The following is a 27,676-nucleotide window of genomic DNA, read 5'->3' on the forward strand; positions in this document are numbered from 1 at the left end:
CATAAAATTATCAACATAGGTGAAGATTTTGTAATGAATTTTAGTTATTAGTATGCCCGCAAAACATATGATCTGGTGGATAGCAAGAGTTAGAGGCTCTACTGCAATGTTAAATAGTAGAGGTAAAACTGGAAACTCTTGTCTAGTGCCCCCTTGTCAAAACAGACATTGGGGATGATAGGCCTTTGACCAAAGTTATGGTCTTCAGAGAACAGTACAACAGATAAACTACGTATATAAATGAGGAACCAAATCCAAGTCACTGAAGAATATGAAAAAGACCCACTCAATTTGATCGAATACTTTGTCACTGTCAAGTGAAACTGCTATCATGAGGACTTCCAGCCAAGAATATTTCAAAACAAGCACATATTAATCAGTTGCAAACCGATTCAACATAAAGCTATTTTGATCCCGATGGATTAGGTATCAAGTACTGAACCCAGCTTAGAGACTAGGTCCTTAGCATGTATCTTACAGTCAACATTATTCAAAGAAATGGGTCTGTAATTCTGAACAGCAATGGGCTCCTTACAAGGTTTCTCATCCACAACAATCTGTGCCTCAAAAAAGGAGCCAGGGGTCATATCGCATAGATAAAGTTTATTAAGCTTTGGCACCAGCACTAGCACAAATGTACAATAAAACTCTACTGAGAACCCATCTGGACCAGAAGCCTTACGAGGAGGAAGAACTTTGTTCACCTCCATAATTTCCAGGTCAGTGATAAGCTTGTCACAAAAAAACTGCTTGCACCGAAGACAAGGATGGATGAACCAAGTTATCAAGAAATCAAAACAATTGTTCTTTTGATTTGATATGCCTGAGACATTACAAAGCAGTATAAAAATGCTGAAATTGTTCAAGGATTTCAAGTTCATCATGCAAAGCCTGGCCGTGAGGGAACTTGATAGACAACAACTCTGTTACTTGCCCCTTTCGATTTTAGGTACTGTGCCAAAAGATAGCCAGATTTATTAGATTTCTCAAAGTAATGAAATTGCTGTTCAAACAGACTCCTGCTTGATGGCGTATAGTGGTAATTCAGACTTTGCAATTAGCTCAAAAAGGTATAATTGTATTTCTGTATTTTCTGTTTCTCTAGAGTGGAAATTTCAGTTTCTCATACACGTCGGTTGTGCTGGCATTCCTTCTTTTTAGCAATAGAGTATCCTATAATCAGCCCCTCTGGTATGGTAACTTTGTATGCATCCCACTACACAGTATCAGGGAGTTTGAAGGATTATTATGTTAAAAATCACAAGAGGCTCGCCTTATGAGATCACAGAGATGCTCAACTTGCTATAATAAGCCTGGGTTCAACTGCCAGCGAGGTATTAATGTAGGAACCAAATGGTCTAGAATAGTCAAAGTGATAGCTGCATGGTCCAAGACAGTTATATTACAAATATCCGCCACACCAGCTCCAGTAAAATAAATAAATCTGTACATGAACAGGAATGATGTGTGCAAGAGCAGAAGGTCTTCGGTGGTTTGGTAGAAAAGATACCAGGGGTCTATCGAGCCTTGAGTTAATCATAGAGCTTAACATATACTAACATTTAGAAGCCTCAGCATACTACAAGCTTGTCTATCCCTTACAAAGTCTAAAAGAAGGATAAAACTTTCACCCATAATTGTACCCATATGAGTCTGTGAATAACCACTGTAACCAGGCCCTTTAAAAATTGGGGGTCATCACAGATGGGTGCTTAAATATTCAAAAGGGTTATGATCCCCCAGTTTAAACCTCAATATAACCCATCTGCCTGATGTATCAGAATGTTGAGATATAACATGGGAACCTAGGGACCTTTTAACAAGAATAGCAACATCATTCTTTTTATTAACAGCTGTTGAGAGAGCGTTAACCTCTTCATGCTTATTGTATAAGGTGGAGGAATATTTAAAATTTAAATGAGTTTCCTGCAAAATTAATATGTCATTGCCAAAGTAAATAAGAATTTTCTTCTTTTTTATTGGGTTATTCAGGCCTTTCACATTCAACGAGACAACTTTTCAGGTCGGCATCATATATTCCATAAAAAGGGAATAATACTGGCAGAGGAAGCAGCAGACTGAATGACATACACAAAAAGACCCATATAGATAGGGAATGTTCCAACACTGAGAGCTGAGAAAAACAGAGATGGAAGCATCAGACCAATGTCAAGATCATTAATCTCTTGATCCTGACTCCAAGCTGAGATACAACACCAAAAGAACATTGCACAGGCAGCATATCAAAATTTACAGCTATGACTGCAGCCTAGAGGACTGGCCAAATAGGAATGGCTGTCCGAATAGAACCCCATGAAATATCAGAAGTTTGGAAAAGGCCCCTGACAACAAAATTAGAAAAAAAAACCAACAGGAAACCAACTTGATAAAACTTATACACAAAAGCAAATTTCAACAATACATTCAACTAGCATAAAATGTGAACATACACCATAATACAACCATGCATAGTTTCCCACACAAAGAATAGACTCTCCTCAGTCCAAACCAGGCATCCCAACACAAACCGCAAACACACCAGAAAGCAAGCAGCCATTCACAGATACCATCCAACCTCCACCTGTCCAAGAACACACATAACTCAACTGCACACACATGGCAACCACAGCTCAGATGCACACCAATATACAGTTCAGATTCAGCACGTAAATGCCAGCAGAGCAATCTCAATTGCTGGTTAAACAGACTTTTTTGTATCATGAAGGCCTTGAATACATTGTTGAGAGCACTGAGGTCTAAATTCAGTGGTGTCAAATCTAGCAAATGTTAACTGGTTATTTAGTTGATATCTTTAATGTCAATGTTGTAGACTGCTACTTAACTGGCTTGACTTAACAAGTTATATTTAACTGGATGGTGCTAAATATCAGAGCTATCTGATTAAACCATGGCCCTCCTATACTTAACTGATTACATTTTACATGGACAGTGAATTGCCCTGTTAATATTTAATTGGTTATTGTCAGAAGAAATTTAAATAAGCAAATTTATTCATTTAGCTTTTATTGTTAACCAAATAAATCGCTTTGAATATCGACCCCAATATGAATTTAACTACAATAAATTGAAGTTATAAATAGGATAACGCTATAAATGAAAGAATAATAGATCTGATTGAGCTTTACCTTACAAAAACATTTGATTTTCTCTTACTCTTTACTTTTACCTTTTAGGGAAATCCTGTGAAGAAGGAGAATATATTTGTTGCTATAAAAACATGCAAAAAGTTTCACAAAGAGAGAGGTATGTTCTGAATTGAAATAAATACAAAATTTGAGGCAAGTTATCCATGAAATCATTTTATGTTCTAGGACAGTTTTCTTCATTGCAAGGCCCTGGGGTCCAGTTGGACCCTAAATGTGGTTCCCTAACTCTTATCTCAATAATGCATACTCCCCTCCCAATCATCTCTCAGTGAGTTTGAGTTACACCACATACAAACTCCCATACTATTCTTGCAAGATTGTGTGAACAGCGAAGAAATTTGTGCATCATGTGAATCAAGCTAGTAGCCTCATGTTGCTGGAAGAAGTCTGCAGCAAGAATGTCAGAGGGCATTAACCAACCAGGGGGAAACACAGCTTGGAGGGATTGGGATGATGACGGCTGACTGGGAGGAGAGGCTGGTGGAAATTGAGACTGATTGGAGTAGAGTATATATTGGGAGAAGAGAGTGTTGGGAAGATCTAGGTTGAGGGAGAGAGAGAGAGAGAGTCCTGAGAATCAAACTTCATTTTGTTTAGACATTTTGCTCTCAGTGCACCTGAACAACTGGACTGACTACATCATTGGAGAGACACCCCCCTCCCCATTACCCAGGGCTCTGGGCACCATCTGCTTTATCCAGCATTGTTCTTGGCTCTCATTTGTATAGCGCTACCAGACGCACGTAGCGCTGAACACCTGATACAAAGAGATGATTCTGTGTCTAAGGTGTCTATGATTGAGATCAATAATTTGCCCAAATACTGTGGAAGGTCTCTCTAGAATGCTTTTTAAGTCAACACTAACATCTTATACTTTGTTCAGTAAGGACATGATAACCAGTATGCTTCTTTTAAGAGTGTAATGTGATTAAATTGCTTAGTCCTTATAATAATTTTAACTGCTACATTTTGTATGTTTTATAAGCAATTAATAGAATATTTGGGTAAACCAACAAATAAGGAATTTCCATAATCGAGTCTACTTAGGACCAGTGCATGAACTGTTTATGAAGTGATGGTTTGTCAATCAGAGGTCGCAATGATCTTATAAGTTGTAAGGCGCAAAAACATTTGTGGGTTATAGATGAAATATGTGGCTCAAATGATAGTTTAGGATCCAGTGGAATCCCAAGTATCTTAATAGATGATTCTGTGGTCAGGGTGTGACCTAAAAATTACACTGCTACATCTAGATTGGATAGGTTACCAGTTATCCAAATGGCTTTAGATTTAGAAGGATTCAGTTTTAGACAACAATTCTCAAGCCACTCTACATCTGTGTGTTAAATGACGTCAAATCTGGATGAATTGAATCCATATACCATATTGTCTCTAATAATCGGCCATTCAAAATAATGAGGTTTCTAAAGTCTAGGGTAGGCTATTAATGGAGGCACGATTTCTCTCCTCTCCAACCATGCTCCCCCGAGGTAACCAGCCACTGTTTCCTCTAAGCTGAGCTGGAGTCCAGCTGCATTGCTGCCAGTAGGGGTGGCATTTCAATATTGTATTTCCAATTGGTAGGGAGAGGCAGGTTCCCTGGAGTCCTGCAGAGCTTGCCTGTCCCTCACTATTGAAAATGTGATAGTGAAACAGCACCCCCAGTGGAAGGGACTGTAGGTGGAGGACTTCTGTTCAACTTATGGGGAGCAGTATAACCAGCATTGCTCTCTTCCACTCTCCCCCCCCCCCCCCCCCCCACGATAACTATCTCTCTTCTTACCTCTCCTCACAGTTCTGGCGCTTAGCTGGTGCAGGGCCTTTAGCAATTGTACATGCTCAAAGCTTTGAGTATCTATGCATGTTCAAGGCCCTACACAGATACCCAGCATGGAATTGTGAGAAAAGGTAAGAAGAGAGATCCGGTTATCATGGGAGGGGGGACAGGGGGGTGGTGGTAAATGAGAGCAGTGCTGGTTACTGCAGATTCGGGGGTGGGGTGGGGGCTGGCAATTATTTGAGAGAATATGGTAACCAACTGTGTACCATGTATGTATGAAGAAATGTGTTGAAACACAAGAGTTCTTGTGTGATAAGGGCAAGTAGTCTTAAAAATAAATTGAATAAAAGGGAAGGTAACACTGATCCTTATGGGACTCAGTATGATAACAGTTGCAGATTAGAGGAGTTAGAATTGTGCAGGACATAAAAAAGAACGATCTGCAAGAAGGACCGTGCCCTTAAGGCCAATCTCTTCCAAATGTAAAAGCAGTAAAATTTCCCCTCTGAATAGCTTACAGAAAAGTATAACTGTTCACGTCCAGTTGTTTTAGTAGTACTAGTTCTATTATTCATGGAAGATTATTTTTTATTGTTTTAATTCAGAGGATCAGGCTACAGACAGATTTACATATGGCAGTCTTTTTAGAAGACCTATTTACCTTTGAGATGTGTATAAACTACTACTTAACATTTATCTTGCATAAACATCTATGTTTCCATTTTACAAAGCGGGGATATGTACATCAAAAACCCAAGTGTGTGCTTAATAGCAAGAGGGACTGGTTTGGGCATGTTTTAGGCAGGACTAGGGCATACCTAGAAGAACATTTATTCCCCATTTCAGAAGAGGAATAAACGTCAGTGTCCTAACACATCAGTGATGGTAGGTTTAGGTTTAAGTTTTGGCAAATTGCTACTGGAGGGATTAGGGGAGGTTGCTCCAATGCCCCCTGAAAAAGCCAAACTGGCAACGGCTACCAGTTTCAGTGACTGCATCAGTGAAATACACATTTTTATTTCTAAACTGGCTAAGAAAAACAAGTATGTGCTGGTTTTCAACCCATTGAAATTTTTTTCTTTTTTTTTTTTCGTCTTAAATGGGTATGTATGCTGCACACACTCGGCATATAAACATCCTTTTCTCCTGTATTTTCGAACAGCCTCTACATCTAAAATACTAGTGAAACTTGAGATGTCATGACATGTACATCTCCATTCCAGCTTCTCCTTTCTAAAATGGGGCTGCCTATGGATAACTAAGCCTTCCTGATGCGTCAGGGTCATGTTTTCAAAACAATTCAAATATAATTTCAAATTGACTTTCAAGCACAATTCTGTGTCTTTTTTTTTTTTTTTTTTTTTTACAAAGAGGATTTTATTAAGCATAATAAAGGAAAAGCAACGGTCAATACAGGCTATGCAAGACCCAAAGCAAGAGGAGAGAAAATAGTGAAGGTGATCTGAAAGATCTAGAGGAGAACGTGGTGGGAATAACTATTATAGTACTGTTGGGAGATTTCTGTTCCAAAAAAATTAAAATTTTGTGACTGAGCAATAACTTTTTTTTTCTGTCTTGTTTAATTATTTCTTAAAAGAGTGTGGTCATGTTGTATTTTGGAAAAAAATTGCAAAATTTAAAACTATTGTGCAGAATTTTTTTTTTTTTTCTTTACTTTTTGGTGTTGAATTTCTTCAGGAGTAATAAGATTTTTCTCCTATTCTTTCTATGAAAGAGTGATTAGTAAATCAGGACCTTTTCTTACCTTTTTTTTTTTTTTTAATTTTTTTTTTGGCAACACTTCAACAAATTTTTCATGGCTGTAAAGTGTCATGAATGTTGGGAAACGTAATCATTAAGCCTCACATAAGTAATTTTAAAGTTGTGTTCTCAATAATGTTTACTAAATTTCTAATTATTTTACAGTACCAATTGTAAAGCTGACTTGGGAGAAGCAAGCTGCGTTGCTTGAATATTATAGTGATTATGCAGACAGTACTATTCCTACAGTAGATTTAGGAATACCTAATGTGGAGAGAGGTAAGTCTTCAATAACTAATGTTATCTTTGAATAGTTTATAGTACTATTTGCATCTGGGCATAGTTGTAGTGAAAGTAATAGAGTTGTCTTGCTTTGGTTCCTTGCAATTGGTCATAACAGATCTGAACATTATAGTAAGCTGAATAGTCTAACTTTATAAAAGCTAATGTTGATATGTATGTTATAGTTGAAACTTAATAGGTGGCTTTTCAAGTAGAGCAAAGCAAAGCAGTTACAAATATTAAAAAAACATTTGAAAAGAGAAAAAGAATGCCATTGATTCACAGGACAGGAAAGCCTAGAAAAGAAGAATTAAGAAAGTGGGAGAGGGCAGACATAAACTAAAGGTCAATTGGAGATTCCATCTATCCATAGTAGTAGATTAGAAGAATATAGGAAATCAGTTTTCACAGTTATTGGTCCATCATTGTGGAATACTTTACCAATGAATTTGAGACTAGTATAAAGTTTGGAAACTTTTAAAAGAGATCTGAAGACACTGTTGTTTGAGCAAGCATTTGGACAGGATTAAAATAACACACTGTATATTCTTTAAGCAGAACTTTTAAACTTGAATACTGGAAGAGACAATGAGACTGAAGACAAGGATAATGAAACTATGTTTATTGAACAGTGATTGAATGATAGAAATATTTTTGCTATGCGTTTTTAAACATTGTGTAATGATATGTTTGTTTTATTTATTTATTTGTACATTTGTATCCCACATTTTCCCACCTATTTGCAGGCTCATTGTGGCTTACGTTCGCCAATTCCGGCATGAAGTATTGTTGTGATAGAATAAGGTTCGTGTGTACAGACACATTAGGGAATCGTAGGGAGGAAGAGAATCGTAGAGAGGAAGAGTTATTATATGTCCGTTACGAACTTTGGTTTCGTTGTGTTGCAGGGTAGAGACGTTTAAGTTGGGTCGGTAGGGTATGCCTTTTTGAACAGGTTAGTTTTTAATGATTTCCGGAAGTTTAGATGATCATAAGTTGTGACTATTATTATTAATGTTTTGTTGCAAGCCGTCCAAGAATTTTGAGATCGAGCAGGTTATCAAATAATGTAAATAAATAAACAGATAGAGTTCCCAGCTCAGTTGACTAGTCATGACCCAGGGAAGGCCTAGGATGAAAAAGTATGCCTTCTGTGCTGATATAAATTTAAAGTTTGGTGGCTCTTGTTGAAGAGATAGAGGAAGCGAGTTCCATAACGTTGGTGACAGAAAGAAAAATGTGCTGGTAGATATTTAGCTGTCGGTGGTCAGCGTTTAAACAAATGCTGGCTGCCACAGGCAGAATTAGCCTTGATATTTAGTGCTGGGCCATGTCCGAGCACTGGCATGGAATACCCGAGGTTTATTTCATATGTGCTGGCTGCTGGAGCTTATGCGGGTCCTGGCCAGTATTCAGCTGGGACCTGCATAAGACACTTATACAGGCCTTCTGATCCCTCACCCCCCTGGAAGCACACAACTTCCAGTCCCCCTCCTGGAAGAAAATTAACTCCCTCCTTCCGATCCACCCTCCAGTGAGGTAACATTCTGCCTCCCCTCCACTTATGATAGGCTCCCCCAGGCCTAACAAAAGTCCTTAGTGGTCCAGTGGGGGCAATGGGGGCAGGAGCATATGGAGGGCTAAGTGACTTGCCTAGGGTCACGTGGAGCTGCAGAGGGAATTGAACCCAGTTCCCCAGGATTTCAACCCTCTTCTGACCATTAGGTCTGCAAGCTACCACACTAACCATTAGGCACTAACTCATTTAAATCAGGTGGTAATTGATTTATTTTAATTAATTTTTATAGTTTAATTTTGTTTGAAAGTCGGGTCAGTGTTTTTGTGAGTGACCATGTAAAATCTGTGAGTGATTCTCCTAAAACGTATGAGCAATATCTCATTTGCTTTGCATAGAGGGAACATTGGAGGGGGGTATAATGTGCTTTGGGGGAATAGGAGGGAGAGGATCGAAGGGGGTGCTTTGGGATGTTCCGGGGGGGGGGGGGGGGGGCGATTGGAGGGAGGGAGGGAGGGGAAGAGGTTGGCGATGCTTCAGGCCAGAGGCCTGGACCTGGAAATTAATCAATCACTGGCTGATATTCAGACCAGTGCTCGGTTAACACCCTGCATAAAGTTAAGATGGCCTTTTTTCTGTCCTGTCTTTGTATGGTTGCTCAGCCAGTTAGCAGACTGAAAATTTAGGCACATTCATTCCAATTAAATTCAATTTGTGGCAATAATTGCTTGTTAATCCAATTAGCACTAATTAGCTTGTTATTCAATTGTACGCACAAATTGGGGGCACACCAGTCAAAATGCAGAGAAATGCAAGCATGATCTGAAAGCAAAATAAAACCATTATTGCAAGATATTCAGGTGGAGTGGCCTCTGTCCAAACCATGGGTTAACAAATCAGAATAAATAAACCAGAAAATCAATATAATAGTAAGGTACATAAACTGAGGGGGGGGGGGGGGGGAGTGTAACCCCTTTCTCCCTTATGCAGTAATTTAGTGGTAGACTTTTATTTTAATAATCCGTTCCATATAGCAGAAAGACTGTGAAAATTTCCTCCCGAACTGGAGCTTTTACATGAGTTTTAGAGAAGTCTGAACTATTATAGAAAACACCAACATCTCAATATTGGAGTCATACGTATTTTGCCAAATAATTTGCAAGCTATTCATTTCCCCCAGTAGAATGTTATTTTAGAAGCTCTGTTCTTGTATTGGTCATCTGAAAACTGACATTTAGACATTCATATTGCATGGACATCAAAATCCCGATTGTATAAAGTCAGGATACAGACGTCAAAACTACAGTATGTTCATATGGCAAGGGGGCGTGGTCTGGGTGTGTTTTGGGCAGGAGACAGAGGGTCTAAAATATGGACAATCTCAGAAGGGGAAGGGATGTCTACATATAAAAAGATGGACTTTGTTATTAAGACTTGGTACTTGGCACATCCAAGTTACAGAAAGGAACTCTGATTGAAGTGTTAATTAGCAGGATTAAGGCAAGTCCCCTCCCTAATCCCCCAGTGCTTGCTGTCCCTCTCCCTCCTCCAAAAGTGAAACTGGCAAGGGGTACACAGGCTGTATGACAGCCTTTGGAAATATGGACATTCTTATGTTTTAACATTTTTATTGATGACAATTCAAAGTAAACACATTTACAAGAATGAGGATTCAGAGAGTCAATTAAAAAAAAAAATGCACAAAGTACAGACAAAATAATACTATGTCATCAAACTTTTAACCATTTATCCCAACCCCACCATTTATTTTTACCCACCTTTCCCCCCTTCAGTATCTCCCCCTACCCTTCCCCTTCCTAATATTTCACTGAAAGCATATTTGTACTTATGGGTTCATGTATGTGTACCATTATTTTATAGTCCTATCAGAGCGTGTTGAGTATGAGACTCCGGCCTCTCTGTGATAATATACCCAACATAGGCCCCCAGATTTTAAGGAAACATTTTTTTCGACGACAAAATCCTTTTGCATCTCTTGCTTCCCATGTCATTAAAAGATGCACTTGGTTTCGCCAATGCCAGTATTTGGGGGATTTATCCGAGGTCCAGTATTGCAAAATGCATTTTTTTGCCACTAAACATAACTTGTGACATAGCAATATCTCGTCTGCCGTAACGCCTCGGAATGCCCCTGGGCAGTCCAATAGTAATTGCAGTGGGGTGCCCACTAAGTTACGTGATGTGATTGAGTTCATAAAGGCCACTATCCTTCTCCAAAAAAGCTGTACCTTTGTGCATTCCCAAAATGCGTGGTAGAACGAGTTTTCATCCAGCGTGCATTTCAAACAGGTTGGTGTGTCAATCCCTCCCATTCTAAAGAGCTGGCGTTGTGTAAAATATGCTCTGTGTGCCACCCTAAATGCACATTCTCTATAATATGGACATTCTTAATAGAAGTTTATACAGATCTGAGGAGTAGCCAATGGTTAGTGCAGTGGACTGATAACTATGAGATCCAGATTCAAATCCCACTTCAGCTCTGTTTTAAATTTTTTTTTTTTTATAAATTAAATTGTGAGCCTTTCAGGGATTGAAAAATACCTACTATATCTGAATGTATAAGAAACCTGCAAGCCTAAAGGCTATTGAAGTGGTGTACATTCAGGTACAGTAGGTATTTTTCTGTTCCTGGAAGACTCACAGTTAAAAACAAAAAAAACAGAAAACAGACAGCTGGAGTGGGATTCCTGGCTGGGCTCCCTGGTTCTCAGACCACTGGCCTAACCATTAAGATACCCCTGTGCTCTGTATGGATATCTGTATGGCCATTTTATAACATGGACACGCCTATGTCAGGCCCCTTGTTTTTCTCCATTAATAATTTGGATGTTTCAGTTTGTAAAATGAATGCTCGTGCTGGCCATCTCCAGCACATGGACATGCATTTCTCATTTATTTTAGAACAGGCTGTATGTTGGCAGATCATGTTCTAATACATGAGAAATGGACATCCACATGTGTTGCACCGACTTGGGCATCCATAATCTTAACTGGCTGTCTTTCTAACATGCCACACCACCTCTACCATTTTTGTCCATTAAATGTTTCTTTAACCACAAAGAAGTAGTGCTTTGTAATTAAAACCACATCTCCCCTTTGGTTGATGTTATGCAGTGCTGCTAGGAGCACCTGGCTAATCTGCCTCCTTTGAAATTTTGATGTTCAGATGGACACAATGGGGTTCATTTTCAAAGCACTTAAACTTGGAGTTCCATAGGTTACTATGGAACTTTTTAAAATCTAGGTGCTTTGAAAATACGCCTCAGTGTGTCCTTCTGTAGGAAACCCTCTATTGCCTCAGGTACAAAATTAGATTAGGAGCCCTCCATAGACAGGGAGATACCCAGTGCATCTGAATGTAACTCACATTGAGCTACTACTGAAAAAGGTGTGAACAAAATCAACATAAAATAAAAACAAAAATAATAACTTGTTTCCACATTCTCTGTGCCGACTCCTTCCTGCCTCCCCTCAGCCGTGGTCTTGCATCTCCCCCCCCCCCCCCCCCCCCGAGCCTTCCTCCCTTTTTTGTTGTTTTCAAAAGTCGGAGGCAGCAGCGATCCCCATATGCTGCCCTGCCGCTGCCACCGGCATTTGCCCTGTCCTGCGGCCCACCTCCAAGGAAACAGGAAGTTACATCAGAGAGGCAGTTTTGAAAAACAAACAAAAAAAAAAGAAGGTAGGCTGTGGAGAGGAGTTGAAGAAGGAAAGGGGAAAGATGTCATTCCATAATGAGTGTCGCCTGAGGCTCCCACCTCAGTTGGCCTAATGGTAGGGCTGCCACACTGAGTGTAGCTGTAGATATACACTTGTTAGGAGCGTTTCATCCTGGCACCTAACTTCAGGAAACCTGTAAAGAATTACCCCCATGCTCTTTATATACCTGTCTGTCTATTTTAATGATTGATCTTTATCATACCTTGCCAAGGATTGTATGCAATAGGCAGGTGATAAGTGAATGGCGTAAGCCATGACGGAAAATTGTAAGCCACATTGAGCCTGCAAATAGGTGGGAAAATGTGGGATACAAATGCAACAAATAAATACATGCAAAATGCATGCATATGCACATATGGGTTGCTTGCAGACTGCTTAGCTTGGTTTCCATGCACACATTCGTCTGCTCCCATGGGTGCCCTATACTCAAAACAATGTTGCATACAAGCTAATTGTGCGTAAAGATTTGAATAGCACACAGCCATTTAAATCCAGTTGTAAGGGAAGGAGTTAGCTATTAAACCTAGATAAAAAGAATTGCACAGAAGACCTGAAGGGAGGAAGGGGGTGTGCTACAGAACAGGAGGTGGAGGGAAGAAATGAGGAGAGTGACAGGGATGGAAAAGTATGGGGGAGGGGGAGTGCCTGCACTCCGCTTCCATTGCAATCAGACTTCTTTATCCCTTGCCCCTCCCCCCCTCCAAATCAAACAAACTATGCCTGTGGGATTGGGTCTCAAGCTGGCATATTACTAAAGGTCAACTGTTCCCTCTCCCCCCATGTGAAAGATGCTCTGTCTCTTCTGATATCACTTGGCCTTCTTAACAGACCTGATAAGAGCCTTTCACTGTGGCTGGTTACATAGTAATAACCGGTCGGTGGGCAGATAAACACCAGTCCAGCAATGGTCCTTCAACTCAAGTGACAGACAAAGCTTTGCTTTTGCGCCTGATGTCGTTTTATTCCTAACTAACATCTAGGAGTCTCTTCCTTCTCTCGCTAATATTGTCAAGTTAAGTTTTATGATCTGGCCTTAAAATCAATGTTCTGAAAGTAGGAGGGTTTTTGTTACAGCTCTGAGTTTCAGGCTTGCTACAGAATCATTTTCACAGAAATAAATTACTGCTGTTTTCAGCCATCAAAATCCCCTTAAAATATACTTCTCTCTGGTTATGAAGAAAATTAAACTAGACTGAAGGACCGGATAAACCATATTTATTTCTTAAGCGGAAGGTTCTGCCTTGTTTACTGTACCTTTCTCACCATTTACCCTATCATACACTTAATAAAATTGACCCCTTTCAGTATTAGTAATTCAAGTTAGGTACAATAGGTATCTACCTGTCCCCCAGACGGTTTACAATGTACAGGGTCAATGCAGTAAGCTGTGCTACCCATTACCACAACGGTTTCACTTGATTTCGGTTTAGTACCCTCGTTTTATCATTCCCACCTTAGTAATTCCCTTATCTCTTATTTGTCCTGTTTGTCTGTCCTAATTAGATTGTAAGCTCTGTTGAGCAGGGACTGTTTCTTCATGTCCAGTGTACAGTGCTTCGTACGTCTAGTAGCGCTATAGAAATGATAAGCAGTGGTAGTAGATTTTCCTGCATGAACTCCCAAGGCAGGAAGAAAGACTGGCATGGGAAAATCAGAGTAAAATCACTGTGCTAAAGGGTAGCTCAGTGGGCATTCAAAACACATGCAAAAGGTTGAATATTAAAATTGCTATCCAATGTTTAAAAAAAAAAAAAAAAAAGCTTTTCACTCATGTTATAGCAATGAATCTTTGTGCCAGCTCAAGGCAGGTGATAAGTGAATGGCGTAAGGAACAGAGGATTCAACACTCCCCCCCCCCCCTCCTCCCCGAAACATCTCTGGTGGCGGGCCACGTGGGTTCTCTGACTTCCTGCACCTTTAAGAGTTGTTGGAAGACAGGAGGCATCATTTTCAAGGATGGCAACATGGAGGCAGAAGCAATTGTGCATCAGTCTTGCCTTCCAACATTTAAAGGTGCATGAGGAAGGGGGCCCACTTAGGCCACTAGGGTCATTTGTGGGTCAAGTTGGTGGGAGGTCTGGGGGCCCGCTTGGGCCACCAGGGGTGTTTTTAGGGTCAGAAGATGGGGATCCAGGGGGCCTACTTAGACCAGAAGGGATGTAGCTGTCAGGATGGTGTGGGGAGGGGGATCGTGAAGTTGGGTCTGTGCTAGTGTCAACTGGAGGCCGTTGATGTAGAGAAACAACCCTATAGTGGCACATACTCTCAAGATCTGGAGATGAAGCTGCAGCAGTGTGGTAAATTTAAAACGAATCGGAGTAAAGTTTTCTTCACTCAATGCTTAGTTATGGAACGCACTGCCGCACAACTTAAAAACGACTTGCGAACTAACCAACTTCCGCAAACTACTGAAGACCCATCTCTTTAATAAAGTATACCACAAAGATCAACAAATGTGAACACACGCCATCCCTCCACATATACTTAGAACTGCTCTACAACTTCTACTTGCTATATTACTATCATGTGTTTTTTTTGTTACATTTGTACCCCGTGCTTTCCCACTCATGGCAGGCTCAATGTGGCTTACATGGGGCAATGGAGGGTTAAGTGACTTGCCCAGAGTCACAAGGAGCTGCCTGTGCCTGAGGTAGGAATTGAACTCAGTTCCTCAGGACCAAAGACCACCACCCTAACCACTAGGCCACTCCCCTCTCTGGTTACCCAAGATTCTTCTGTAACATTTATAGTCTAATTTCTAATGCTTTTCCACCATTCTTGATATATTGTAAGTCATTATCATGTTACCCAACATTCTCTGTAACACAAAATGTCTATCTTCTAATGTAATTCCACCATTCATGAAGTATTGTAAGCCACATTGAGCCTGCAAAGAGGTGGGAAAATGTGGGATACAAATGCAATAAATAAAAATACTGAAGAGGGTCCTGCTTTCTGTAAAGAATTTAAGGGGTAAATATTCAGCTGGTGGCAGTTAGCAATTTTTTTTATTTTATTTTATTGCTGCTACTGGCTTTAAGCTAGGATATTCAATGCCAGGCCATGTCCAGGCATTGGATTGAATATTGAGGTATATGTGGCTGGCTGGTACTTATCCAAGTAGGGGCCAGTGTTCAGCTCTTAACTAGATAAGTTAAATTGGACTGAGATAGGACTGTTTTTTTATGCGGTCCTAATTGTTTGGTTAACTTATCCAGTTATGAATATCGGCACTTAATTGGATGTATTGACTCCGCGCCCAGACTGCCCACAGAATACCTGGTTTCCATTTTTGTGGCTAGAGGGGATATCCAGCATCACTATCTAGGTAAATGCCACTGAATATCTCTGGATAGGCAGTTAAGTAGTTGAGTGCCATTTAACCTGTTTAGAAGTCTATCCTGCCCAGTTAAATGATTTTGAATATCAGCCCCTTTTTTGAATATCAGCCCCTAAGTCTCTTGATTGGGTTATTGATCCCTTGCAAGATTCCACAAAACCAGTTTCTGATCCATAAAAGCTAAATACGGCAGAGAAACCCATATTATCAACTTGTAAATTATTCAAACCTCAGTTTCCTTCTCCAAAGAATAAACAAAAAGGGAACATTTGCTGCAAGTTGTTTTTTCTGTTCTTTCTCTTAAAAGCAAAAAAAAAAAAAACCCCAAAACAAACCAACCCCCTAAAACCCTCTCCATTGATTTAATTGAATTTAGCACACATCTTTTTTTCAGTTGTAGCTCAAAGTGAGTATGAGGCATATTTTCAAAGCAATTAGACTTACAAAGTTCCATAGTGACCTAGAAACTTTGTAAGCCTAAGTGCTTTGAAAATGAGCCTCTTGGTCACTTGCCATTTTCATTTCCCCAGGGAATTCACACTCTGCAGTAATGTTGTACTTGAGGCAATGGATGGTTAAGTAATTTGCCCAAGATCAAAAGGAATAGCACTGAGATTTGAACCTGCCTTTGCTGGTTGTCAGCCTGGTGCTCTAACCACTAGGCTACTCCTTTACTCTAACTTGCCTACCAGTGCCCCTTGGCATTCCAACTTCAATGTTCAAAAGAAAAGCAGGCAGAAATAGTCTGCCAAAAGAGTTCTTGCTGAATCATATCTCAAGGACATGGATGATATTGGCACCTTTCTTCCCCCTATTCCCTATAGGAAAAATTCTTGAAAATACCACAAGCAACCAATTTTTTTTTCACGTGCAACACACAAAAAAATATCAATTGTTTGCTTCACAGAAGACAAAACTTTAACAAGTAATTATTATAACAGGAATTGAAAAGAAGAAGATGCCTGTTTATAGTCTATTGTATGATGACACATGGAGGGGAATAATCGAACAGGGACGACCATCTCTAAGGGTGCCCATCTGTAAGGACGGTGCCGCGAAGGGGCAGGGAAACCCGATTTATCGAAACAAGATGGGCGTCCATCTTTCATTTCGATAAGTGGAGTGGAGGAGTGGCCTAGTGATTAGGGTGGTGGACTTTGGTCCTGGGGAACTGAGGAACTGAGTTTGATTCCCACTTCAGGCACAGGCAGCTCCTTGTGACTCTGGGCAAGTCACTTAACCCTCCATTGCCCCATGTAAGCCGCATTGAGCCTGGAAGGCGCGGGGTACAAATGTAACAAAAATAAAAATAATACGGTCAGGGACGCCCAAATCTCAACATTTAGGTCCACTTTAGAGATGGTCGACCTAAATGTCGAGACGGACGAACTTAGAGATGGTCATCCCCGGTTTTCACCCATAGTGGAAACCGAGGACGCCCATCTCAAAAACGACCAAATCCAAGTCATTTGGCCATGGGATGAGCCAGCATTTATAGTGCACTGTCCCCCTCACATGCCAGGGCACCCTAGGGGGCACTGCAGTGGACTTCACAAATTGGTCCCAAGTGCATAGCTCCCTTACCTTGGGTGCTGAGCCCCCCAAAACCCATTCCCCACAACTGTACACCACTACCATAGCCCTTATGGGTGAAGGGGGGCACCTACATATGGGTACAGTGGGTTTGTGGTGGTTTTTGGAGGTCTCAACATTTACCACAAGTGTAACAGGTAGGGGGGATGGGCCTGGGTCCGCCTGCCTGAGGTGCACTGCACCCACTTAATTTTTTTTTTTAGGGTGGCAGGGGGTTAGTGACCATTGGGGGAGTCAGGGGAGGTCATCCCCGATTCTCTCCAGTGGTCATCTGGTCAGTTCGGGCACTTTTTTGAAGCTTGGTCGTGAAAAAAAATGGACCAAGTAAAGTCGACCAAATGCTCATCATGGATGCCCTTCTTTTTTCCGTTATTGGCCGAGGACGCCCATCTCTTAAGCAAGCCCCAGTCCCACCTTCGCTATGCCTCTGACACGCCCCCATGAACTTTGGTCATCCCTGCGCCGGACTGCAGTTGAGGACACCCAAAATCGTCTTTCGTTTATGCTGATTTGGGCAACCCTGAGAAAAGGACGCCCATCTCCTGATTTGTGTCGAAAGATGGGCACCCTTCTCTTTCGATTATGCCCTAATAGGCATCTTTGGCCCTTATTTTATGAGTTGGATGTCTGAATACCAGCATTTAGACATCCATATTGCATGGTCATTCGAATCCTGATTTTTATAAAGCCTCTTGTTTCACATTGGCTGACAGCTGGGCACAAATTGGATGATTTACAATTTGTGGTGTTATATCAGGCTCACAACAATGGGGTGGGGGGTGAGATTTATCCCAATGGCTTCTACATAATGAACAAAAATGTATTTATTCATTAAAAACAATTGAATCTGATGGACTAAATCAAGCAATTGAGTGGGATGAATTTGTTTGATAACTTTTTCCTGAGGGACCTCCCTTATATATAGAAAAACAAGAGACTCTGTTATCACGCATTTGTTAGTGTTTCATATCTCCCGATTGATATGTTGACCTGGAGCTTGATGATTCCTTACCTATGTCTGGCTATAAACAGTTTGCTGTTACTAATATGGTAAGATATATTATGATGTTCATTTTCATTAATTTTTTAATGTATAATTTGGAGTTTGTTTTTTAAATAAACTAATGTTTAAATATTGTGCGTATAGAAAAACAGCTCCTGAGGACATCCTGGTGGCAAAACACAATTTTGTGTTGGGCTGAAAATACTCGGGCTATATATGCTCTGTGGAAATGAATAATACATTCTTTACTCTTTGAGGAATGAACTTTGGGTGAGATTATTTTGTACTGCTATGAAGATCAGGTGATTCTAACAGATTTAATTTGGAGACCAAGAAGAAGAAGAAGGAGTGAATATAAGGACATCTGTTCTACAATGGACATTTGATTTTAAATTGATTGGAGGGAATGGAATATGTATACTTTTTAATATGTGTGTTGATTGGTATATTTTTGACTTATGTAATAAAGGTTGTCAATTTTTATGTAGCTTTATGATTTTTATAAGGCTTTCTATTGTTTAATGCATATTTTATACCACATTCATATCATATGCTATAAGTACAGGTGCTATATTTCTCAGTGGGGTAGGGGAAGACATCTTAAAGTGGAACATATTGAGTAAAATGCTCTTAGTAATGGTATTGGATTATTTAATCATAAATTGATTACGAATTGGACAGATTGGATGGACCACTCAGGTCTTTATTTGCTGTCATTTACTATGTTACGATGTAGTACCAGCCCTAATCTTCTGCTCCTGTGAAAGCACCCCTCTGTACAATCGGGTCTACCACAAACCTGGCAGTGATGGTGTTCTATGTCATCGATCTTGTATGTCTTTGTTCTCCAAAGTCTTCCTTGAAGCAGTAACTGTTTAAATTTCTGTCTTGATAACTGGGAGTGGTTTAAAAAATTTCTATGGTGACTACGGAGTCCCCCTTCACATATCTTTCTTTATTATGAAAATGTATAATTTGTAAACCATTGTTCTGTTTATCTTTTTAGGACATTGTGGAAAGACATTTGCCATACTTGAAAGATTTTTTTTTAATGCTTCCAAGACATCTTGGCTGGTTATTGTTGATGATGATACCTTAATAAGGTATGTATTTTGTTACAGTTTTTAAGGCATCAAGCTGCATTAAGCTAGTACTTTCTGGGGTCCGTTTTTGAATGAGTATTTTATGAAAACTGACTCCACTGTATCTATAATAATCATTTAGAGCAGGCTTGTCCAAGTTCAGTCCTCAACCTGTCCTGTTTTCAACCCTTTTCAGGATATCCTTAATGAATATGCATTCACTAACCACTGAGTGAACTGAATTTATGAACTGTTATTTCTATTAATAACTATTATCTCCAATAACAGCACATAAGCTTTTATTTTCATATATTGATTGTTTATTCAAATTAACCTGAATATATTATCTAATGCATTTGAGTATTTCATGCCTAATGCTATATCACTCATACTTCCATTCATTCTACTTAATACTCGTGTCTAATCCCTTTGCTGCTTATCCCGCTACCAGAAGCACAATGTTAAACATTGACCTCAGGACTTTTTAATACCACTCTGTTCTAATTTATTGCTTTGCTAGGTAACTCCCTTTCGACCTGTCCCTTCACTACTACAAGACCTGTTTCTAATTGTATAGTAGCAGCAGGGGTTCCTCTGTCTCTTGACTGCTTTATTTCACCATACTGCTGCTCCAACTGCCTGAAGCAAAGCCTTTGACATCAGCCCCTGGTCTTTTTGATTCCAATCAGTTTTTATTTATTTATTTGTTGCATTTGTATCCCACCTTTTCCCACCTCTTTGCAGGCTCAAAGTGGCTTACAGTACATCATGAGTAGTGGAAGAATGCTAGAAAATAAACATTTAGTATTACAGAAGGGTCTAATGTTCTAATGTTGCTTTGCTGTGAATGTTGAACTGTGCGGTAACTCCCTTTCGAGCCGTCCCTTCACTTCTATACGTCTTCTTTTGTAATCTTCAGCTTTAACACTGTCCTGCCAGACGCTTGGTTTTTAATTGTATACACAGCAATTTAACCAAAAATCTTACAGCAGCATTGAAGCAACTACAGAACTACGAAGAAATAGCAATCAATCGGGCGGACAAGGGAGGGGCGACAGTAGTACAGAATAAACACGATTATAATAGGGAAGCACAAAGACAATTACAAGACACAACATTTTATCAACGATGTATAATGCATTAGATTATGCGTCCAGTATACATGCCATCTTGATAAACGCTATGGAAAAGGGTACTATCAATAATAAAGAATTTAAATATTTAGATAGACCTTTTCCCAAAGTACCTAACATATACTTTGTGCCTAAAATACATAAAAGTGTCATCAACCCTCCTGGTTGCCCGATTGTGAATGGGAAAGGGTCAATACTGGAACCCCTCTCGCAATATTTAGATTATCTAGTATAATAAAAAGCACCTCCAACGTTCTGAAGCTGACTCCGTGCCAGTGAAGGGTTCGTGCTGCCTGCTGTATCCATCTCCTGTCCTGACGTTTGTGTGCTTCCTGGTTCATCACAAGCAGCAGTGACCAATCACTGGAAGGGAACGCTGCAGAGTTGCTAGGCAAAGGAACACAACGTCACACGCATGAGGGTGTCATCGTCCCTCCCTCCCTCCCTTCCAGTTCTAGGCCCCCTCCCTCCGAATTTTAAAAGTCATCTTCACTTACCAAGTCGGGTTTATGGCGGCCGGCAGCAGCAGCGGTAAAAGGCTTGCAGGCTCGGCCCTTCTCTCTTTCTCAGCTCTGGTCCCGCCGTTGTTAACATAGGCAAAAACAAAGTGGAATTCCTTGATGTAAAGATAATTAACAGCGCAGGAGCATTTGAGACTAAAATGTTCCAGAAATACTCTATTGCATTACTCGAGCCACCACCCCACTTCCTTAAAAGAACGGAATCCCTGCAGGACAATTCTTAAGAGTCAGACGTATATACTCACAAAAATAAGAGTACATAAAACAGGCAACACAAATGAAGAAATGATTTAAAGAGCGGGGATATCCAGGAAAAATAATATCCAAAGCCTTAAAAGGGGATATAATGCCCAGAGATAATAGTTGTTCAATAAGGGAACGCAGAAAGTAGAATCTAAGATGACTTGCATACTCCCATATGTAGCACAATCCCACCAAGTCATTGAAATAATACGCAAGCATTGGTCCATGTTAGGCATACATCCAATGCTCAAAGAACATCCTCCGTTCTCATTTAGAAGAGAGAAATTAAAAAACCAGAGAAAATAAATAATGAACAGAGAGGTCATTTCAAATGCAAAGGGTGCACATATTGTGCACACACCGTAGAAACACAAAGCATTCAGATCGCTAATCAAACAAAATGAAAAGAATTTCAACTTATGTCAACTACCAACTGTGAATCTGCATTTGTCATATATGCTATGCAATGTCCATGTGACCTGTTATATATAGGACAAACAGTCAAGAAAGTAAAGCACAGAATTGCTCAGCATCTCAGCAACATCCGATTACAGAAGGTGGATATTCCAATAGTTAAGCATTGGCTTACTAAAGGACATACCATAGAGCAATTAAAGTTTGTAGTGTTAATATAGATGGACTTGACTAGAGGGGGGAATGTACTACATAGGTTAATGCAGATAGAACAACGCATTATATATGAATGGCAAACAGTGACCCCTAGGGGTTTGAATAAAGAAGTAGATTGGGCAGGAGTACAAAACACAGGTAGTGTCATGAGACACCGAAAGATAGCACTGTGCATGAGCAGAGAGATAAGAAGACGAGCGCCATTTTCAAAGCACCGGAGAGGATACCCACCAGGCAGCAGCCAAGCAGGCAGAACAACTACAAGGAAGGTAGGAGTTCAGTGATTACAAAAGCAATGAGATACATAGGAGAAGTACAGAAATCATGCCAATGTTTTATTTTGTTTAGACACTAGAAGCCCCTGAAGACGCCTAACGGCGGAACGCGTAGGGCAGCTGTGACTTCTAAGATATTAGCATTGAAGCAAGGTTACCTCACCAAACACAGAGTGACTTTGAAGTAAAATAAAATAATCAAGAGAAAGAGAAACGCCCTTGCTGCTAGTATACAATTAAAAATTGAGCGTCTGGCAGAACAGACAGTGTTAAAGCTGAAGATTACAAAAGAAGACGTATAGAAGTGAAGGGACGGCTCGAAAGGGAGTTAACACACAGTTCAACACTCACAGCAAAGCAACATTAGAACTGATTGGAATCAAAAAGACCCGGGGCTGATGTCCAAGGCTTTGCTTCAGGCAGTCCGAGAAGCAGTATGGTGAAATAAAGCAGTCAAGAGACAGAGGAACCCCTGCTGCTAGTATACAATTAAAAACAGGTCTTGTAGTAGTGACGGGACGGGTCGAAAGGGAGTTACCTAGCAAAGCAATATTTCTGAATACACACCAGACCAAACCTCTAAAATACTACCGGTACATCGATGACATTTTTATGATTTGGACGGAGGGTGAAGAAACTCTGAAACAATTTTATTCTTCCTTCAATACATACCATCCTACAATCAGATTCAAAATCGACTACTCCCCAGAAAAAGTCAATTTTATGGACACCACGGTCTCAATCAGTGATGGCTGTATACAAACATCTATATACAAGAAACTCACAGACAGATGCAGCTACCTCCACAACTCCAGCTTCCATCCTTCACATACAAAAAGATCCATCATTTACAGCCAAGCCACAACATACCACCGTATCTGCTCTGACCCAGGGGACAGAGACAGACACCTTAAAAGCCTGACTGCATCCTTCAAACAGAAAGGCTACAACCCCAAAATAATCTCCAAGAATATTGCCTCCTCCCTCAAAACACCCAGGGAGAATCTACTACAGTACAAGGAGAAAAAAGCCACAGACAGAATCCCCCTTGTAGTGACATACAATCCAGAGCTGGAAAAACTGAGGAAAATCATAAGAGATCGACAACCTATACTCCAGGAGGATGAATTACTGAAAGAGATATTCCCATCCCCACCAGTACTGGCCTTCTGACAGCCACCCAACTTAAAACACAAGCTAATCAGAAGTAAACTTCCATCACAGACTGAAAAGGAACAGAAGGGCACACTTCCCTGTAATTTATCCAGTTGCAAACTATGCCAAAACATTTCACAGGACCCCACAGTCATCCACAAAGGAAAGATATTCAACATAAAGGAATCTTTCACTTGCTCATCTTCCAATGTGGTATATATCATTCAGTGTAAAAAATGTAACGAAGGATGCTATATTGGAGAAACAGGCCAGATGCTTAAGACAAGATTCAATTTACATAGACATCACATGAACAATACTGGTGCCAGTAGGGCTCCCACCCCTGTTGGTCAGCATTTTACAGGACCAGGACACTGTACCAGTGACTTCACAGTGAGAATCCTGAAAGGTAACTTTAAAACCATACCAGTGGCGTAGCCAGACTGCCAATTTTGGATGGGCCTGAACCCAAAGTGGGTGGGCACAAAATTTTCTCTCTACCCCCCTCCCCCAGCAAAATTTAGTCACGCTAATCAGATGCATTTGTCACACAGGGTAAAGTGCTGCTTTTCAGTGCATCAGATTTCAGAAAATTTATTTAATAGCCTTAACACCCTTTTCAGTGAGCTTTCAGAGGCCAAAACCTCCTGCCTCAGGTCAGTATAATGCTGTTACGGTATCCTCGCCTGACCTAAGGAAGGAAGTATTGGTCTCTGAAACTTCATTAACACAGGTACCATATTACTTTATCCTAAATTAAAAATAAAATTATTTTCTTTACCTTTCTTGTATGGCCATTTACTTTTTCTCATTGTGTCGCTCCCAGTCTCTAGATTCTGCTTTCCTTCGTTTTCGCTTATCTCGTCTGCCACGGTTTCTTGGCCATTTCTCATTTTTCTCTCCTTTTTCTTTGCTTTCTTCAATATTTTTCTGCCTCTCTCTCTCTCTCTCTCTCTCTCTGTCCTGATTTAATTCATTCTTACTATTCATTCTTTAATTTCCTTCATCTACTTATGACTTTTCATCTTTTTCTCACCCTTGTTCTCCCCATGCCCCTTCCTCTTATTCTCCAGTCTTTCACTACTCTCCTTTTCCATCCAGCAGCTCTCTTCTTTCTCTCCCCATCCTTCCAGTCTCCCCTCTCTCGCCCCATCCTTCCAGTAGTCTCCCCTCTTTCTTTCTGCATCCTTCCGTCCAGTGTCACCTCTTTCTCCCTACCCTTCCATCCAGCATCTTCCCTCTTTCTCTCCCCATCCTTCCATCCATCTACCCTCTCTCCTGATCCTTCCATCTAATGTCTCTCTCTCCCTCTTTCTAACCAGTGTCTCTGTATCACTCTACCCTTTTCTGTTCAGTGTCCCTTCTCTCTTCACATCCTTCCAGTCTCTCCCCTTTCTCTCTGCATCCTTCCAGTCTCTCCCCTTTCTCTCCCCATCCTTCCATCCAGAGTCTCTCTCCCCATCCATCTGTTTTCCCTCTTTCTCTCCCCATCCTTCCATCTGTTTTCCCTCTTTTTCTGCCATCCTTCCATCTGTTTTCCCTCTTTTCTCCCCATCCTTCCATGTTTTCCCTCTTTCTCCCCATCCTTCCATGTTTTCCCTCATTCTCTGCCATCCTTCCATGTTTTCCCTCATTCTCTGCCATCCTTCCATCTGTTTTCCCTCTTTTTCTCCCCATCCTTCCATGTTTCCCCTCTTTTCTTCGACGAGGCCTGCCCTGCATGCCAGCCCCAGCTCCCATTGCCGGCCACTGCTGCTTTTCCTGTTGAGCAGCAGGGCCGGCGCTACAAAAAGAAGAAGTGCTAACGGCAGTGACGTAGGAGACGGGAGGAGTCTGCGAGCCAGCAGCCAATGCCTCAAGGCTGCCTAGATAGTGCCTGCCGGTGCCGCGCTTTTTTTTTTTTTAACATTTTTCGTCCTTAGCGCCGTTAGCGCTTCTTCTTTTTGTAGCGCCGGCCCTGCTGCTCAACAGGAAAAGCAGCAGTGGCCGGCAATGGGTGCTGGCGCTGGGCGGGCCTGGGCTGAAATTGGGTGGGCCTGGGCCCAGCCAGGCCCACCCGTAGCTACGCCCCTGAACCATACAAGAACGTAACACCTTTGAAGTCAGAATGATTGAATATTTTAACGCCCAACAGAAAGGACTTAACAAGGATCTGGGGTTCCTAGCCCATTATAAACCATAAAGCTGTATTTCTCTATTGATCACCCTCCCCTCACCTATCCACACCTATCCTGTTAGAATATCAATGATATGCTTTGATGTCCCCATGCATACCTCCTACCCACCCCCATCTTCCCACCCTGTCAGACTGTCATAGTAATGCTTGAATGTTTTCACTTATATACACTGTCAGCTAGCACATTTGCTTATTTCCGATCTGACGAAGAAGGGCAACCTTCGAAAGCTAATCAAGAAATGTATTATGTCCAATAAAAAAGGTGGTATCTTATTTTCTTTTCCATGTTTTATTTTGTTTGATTTCTATTGATAACCTTAAGAGTGGACTAACACGGCTACCACACTCCTCTACTAGCAAAGCAATAAATTAGAACAGAGTGGTATTAGAAAGTCCTGAGGTCGATGTTGAGCTTTGTGTTTCTGGTAGCAGGATAAGCAGCAAAGGGATTAGACACGAGTACTAAGTAGAATGAATGGAAGTATGAGTGATATAGCATTAGGCATGAAATACTCAAATGCATTAGATAATCAGGTTAATTTGAATAAACAATATATGAAAATAAAAGCTTATGTACTGTTATTGGAGATAATAGCAATGAATATACATGAGAAAGATTTGCATGCCCACTCCATCTATTGTTTGAAGATCTCTCTCATGTATATTCATTAATTAGCTGATTGAATTTGGCAATTGTAATGAGCATAAGATATAGCAAGCATTGAAGTATGAGTTCATTCCATTGTTTTACATATTCACCATCAAAGTTGATGGTGTTGTATATATCCATTGCATGATCTATATTTTCAGGCTAGAAAAAGCCAACTAGACTAGAAGATTTGCCAGTTAGATGGATTACACAAGACCTTTCCATGTAGGGCAGTGGTTCTCAACCCAGTCCTCTGGACAAACCTAGACAGGTTTTCAGGATATCCACAATGAATATGTATGAAATAGATTTGCATGCAGTGTAGAGGATATGCAGCTAGCATGTTGAATTCGACCTGTGTCCGAGTGCAGAAAAATCCATTTCCATAGTTAAGGATAGCTCAGGTTGGTTGCTCAGTTTAGTTTATTCCGGCTGTATCTCAATGAATGATTTGTTGTGGGGGGTTAGCAAGCCATGCTTTGCATGGCTGTCATTTCCCTTTCCTTATGTAAAATAACTGGCAAGCAGTGACAAACATGGTCCATCAGGTGCTCTTGAATGACACACCATGTGATACGGAATGATCTGCTGCTGTCTTTGGTTTGGAAAATAGTACAGAGAATTTAGTGAGAAATAAAATGCTTACAAACTAAGTCAGAATAACACTAAATGGAAAGGAAGATGAGCCAATTGAATGTACACTGTCAAGCAATTTTAGCAGGGAAGAGCTATTGTTTTATTAGTAGCAGTAGGTGGAAATTGTTTTGCAGAGTTTGCTAGTTGTATTAGTTTCTGTAATTGCAGCCTATTCCATGTAAACTTATAAAGGAACATTTTATTATTAAAGTAATCACTTCTCAGTGGCCCTTAAGTTTCAGAAATTGACTGAGTCAGATTAGATACTACATCATAGTCAAGCCTGACGGATATTACGCAGTGGTTTGGAAGTTCTTTTCTGCTTGGTTTGAGTCAGATGATGCAAACTGTTTCAAATAATTCTAAAAGAAGTCCTGTAAGGGCCAGACAGCAAGCATTTCTGACAGAAAGTATTCAGTTTCACAACATATACAAAACCTGAGTGCCTGAAGGGTCCATTAAAAATAATCTTCTGCATGCTTATACTATGCTGAGCAGGCTGGCTGCTGATAATCAGTGGCACTTAATTGGGCAGGGTTGCTGAATATTGGCGCTGACTTCCGAGGTAGAATACAGACAGTGCCAGGGTGGTCCAGGAAAAGATTCAGGAGGAGGAGCTGGCAGCTGTGTGGGCACAGGCCACTTAGTGGTCAGATAATACTGCACAAAAGGCAGTCTTAACTTTTAGCCACTTAGGGGCCCTTTTACAAAGGTGTGGGAGGGTTACACGAGTATCGTGCACCTAATTGGTACTACTGTTGGGATAGTGCATGTTCCCGGTGATAATTCTGATCTTGGCGTGCACTGAATCCCACGGTAGAAAATAATTTTCTACCGCGGGGGGCATTAACTGGCAGCATGTCCACGTTGGCTCGCTGCATGCTTACCGTGTGGGTAGCGCGTGAGCCCTTACCACTAGGTCAATGGGTGGGCAGTAAGGGCTCAAGCTGTAAATAAGCACGCACTAGTTTTAATATTAGTGCAGGCCCATTTAAA

The 27,676-nt window shown here is 40.7% G+C and overlaps 1 protein-coding gene across 1 annotated transcript in view; it reads left to right on the top strand.

Annotated features, from left to right (window-relative positions):
- B3GLCT (beta 3-glucosyltransferase) overlaps positions 1-27,676 on the top strand; it is a 160,369-nt gene that overhangs the window by 111,887 nt on the left and 20,806 nt on the right. Inside the window, exons 10-12 of the mRNA XM_030200364.1 lie at positions 3,195-3,264; positions 6,874-6,987; positions 19,187-19,283. Of these exons, the coding sequence (XP_030056224.1) occupies positions 3,195-3,264; positions 6,874-6,987; positions 19,187-19,283 (281 nt within the window). The remainder of the gene's footprint in view (positions 1-3,194; positions 3,265-6,873; positions 6,988-19,186; positions 19,284-27,676) is intronic.

The sequence above is a fragment of the Microcaecilia unicolor genome, chromosome 4 (genome assembly GCF_901765095.1).
Source record: "Microcaecilia unicolor chromosome 4, aMicUni1.1, whole genome shotgun sequence".
Taxonomy (NCBI): domain Eukaryota; kingdom Metazoa; phylum Chordata; class Amphibia; order Gymnophiona; family Siphonopidae; genus Microcaecilia; species Microcaecilia unicolor.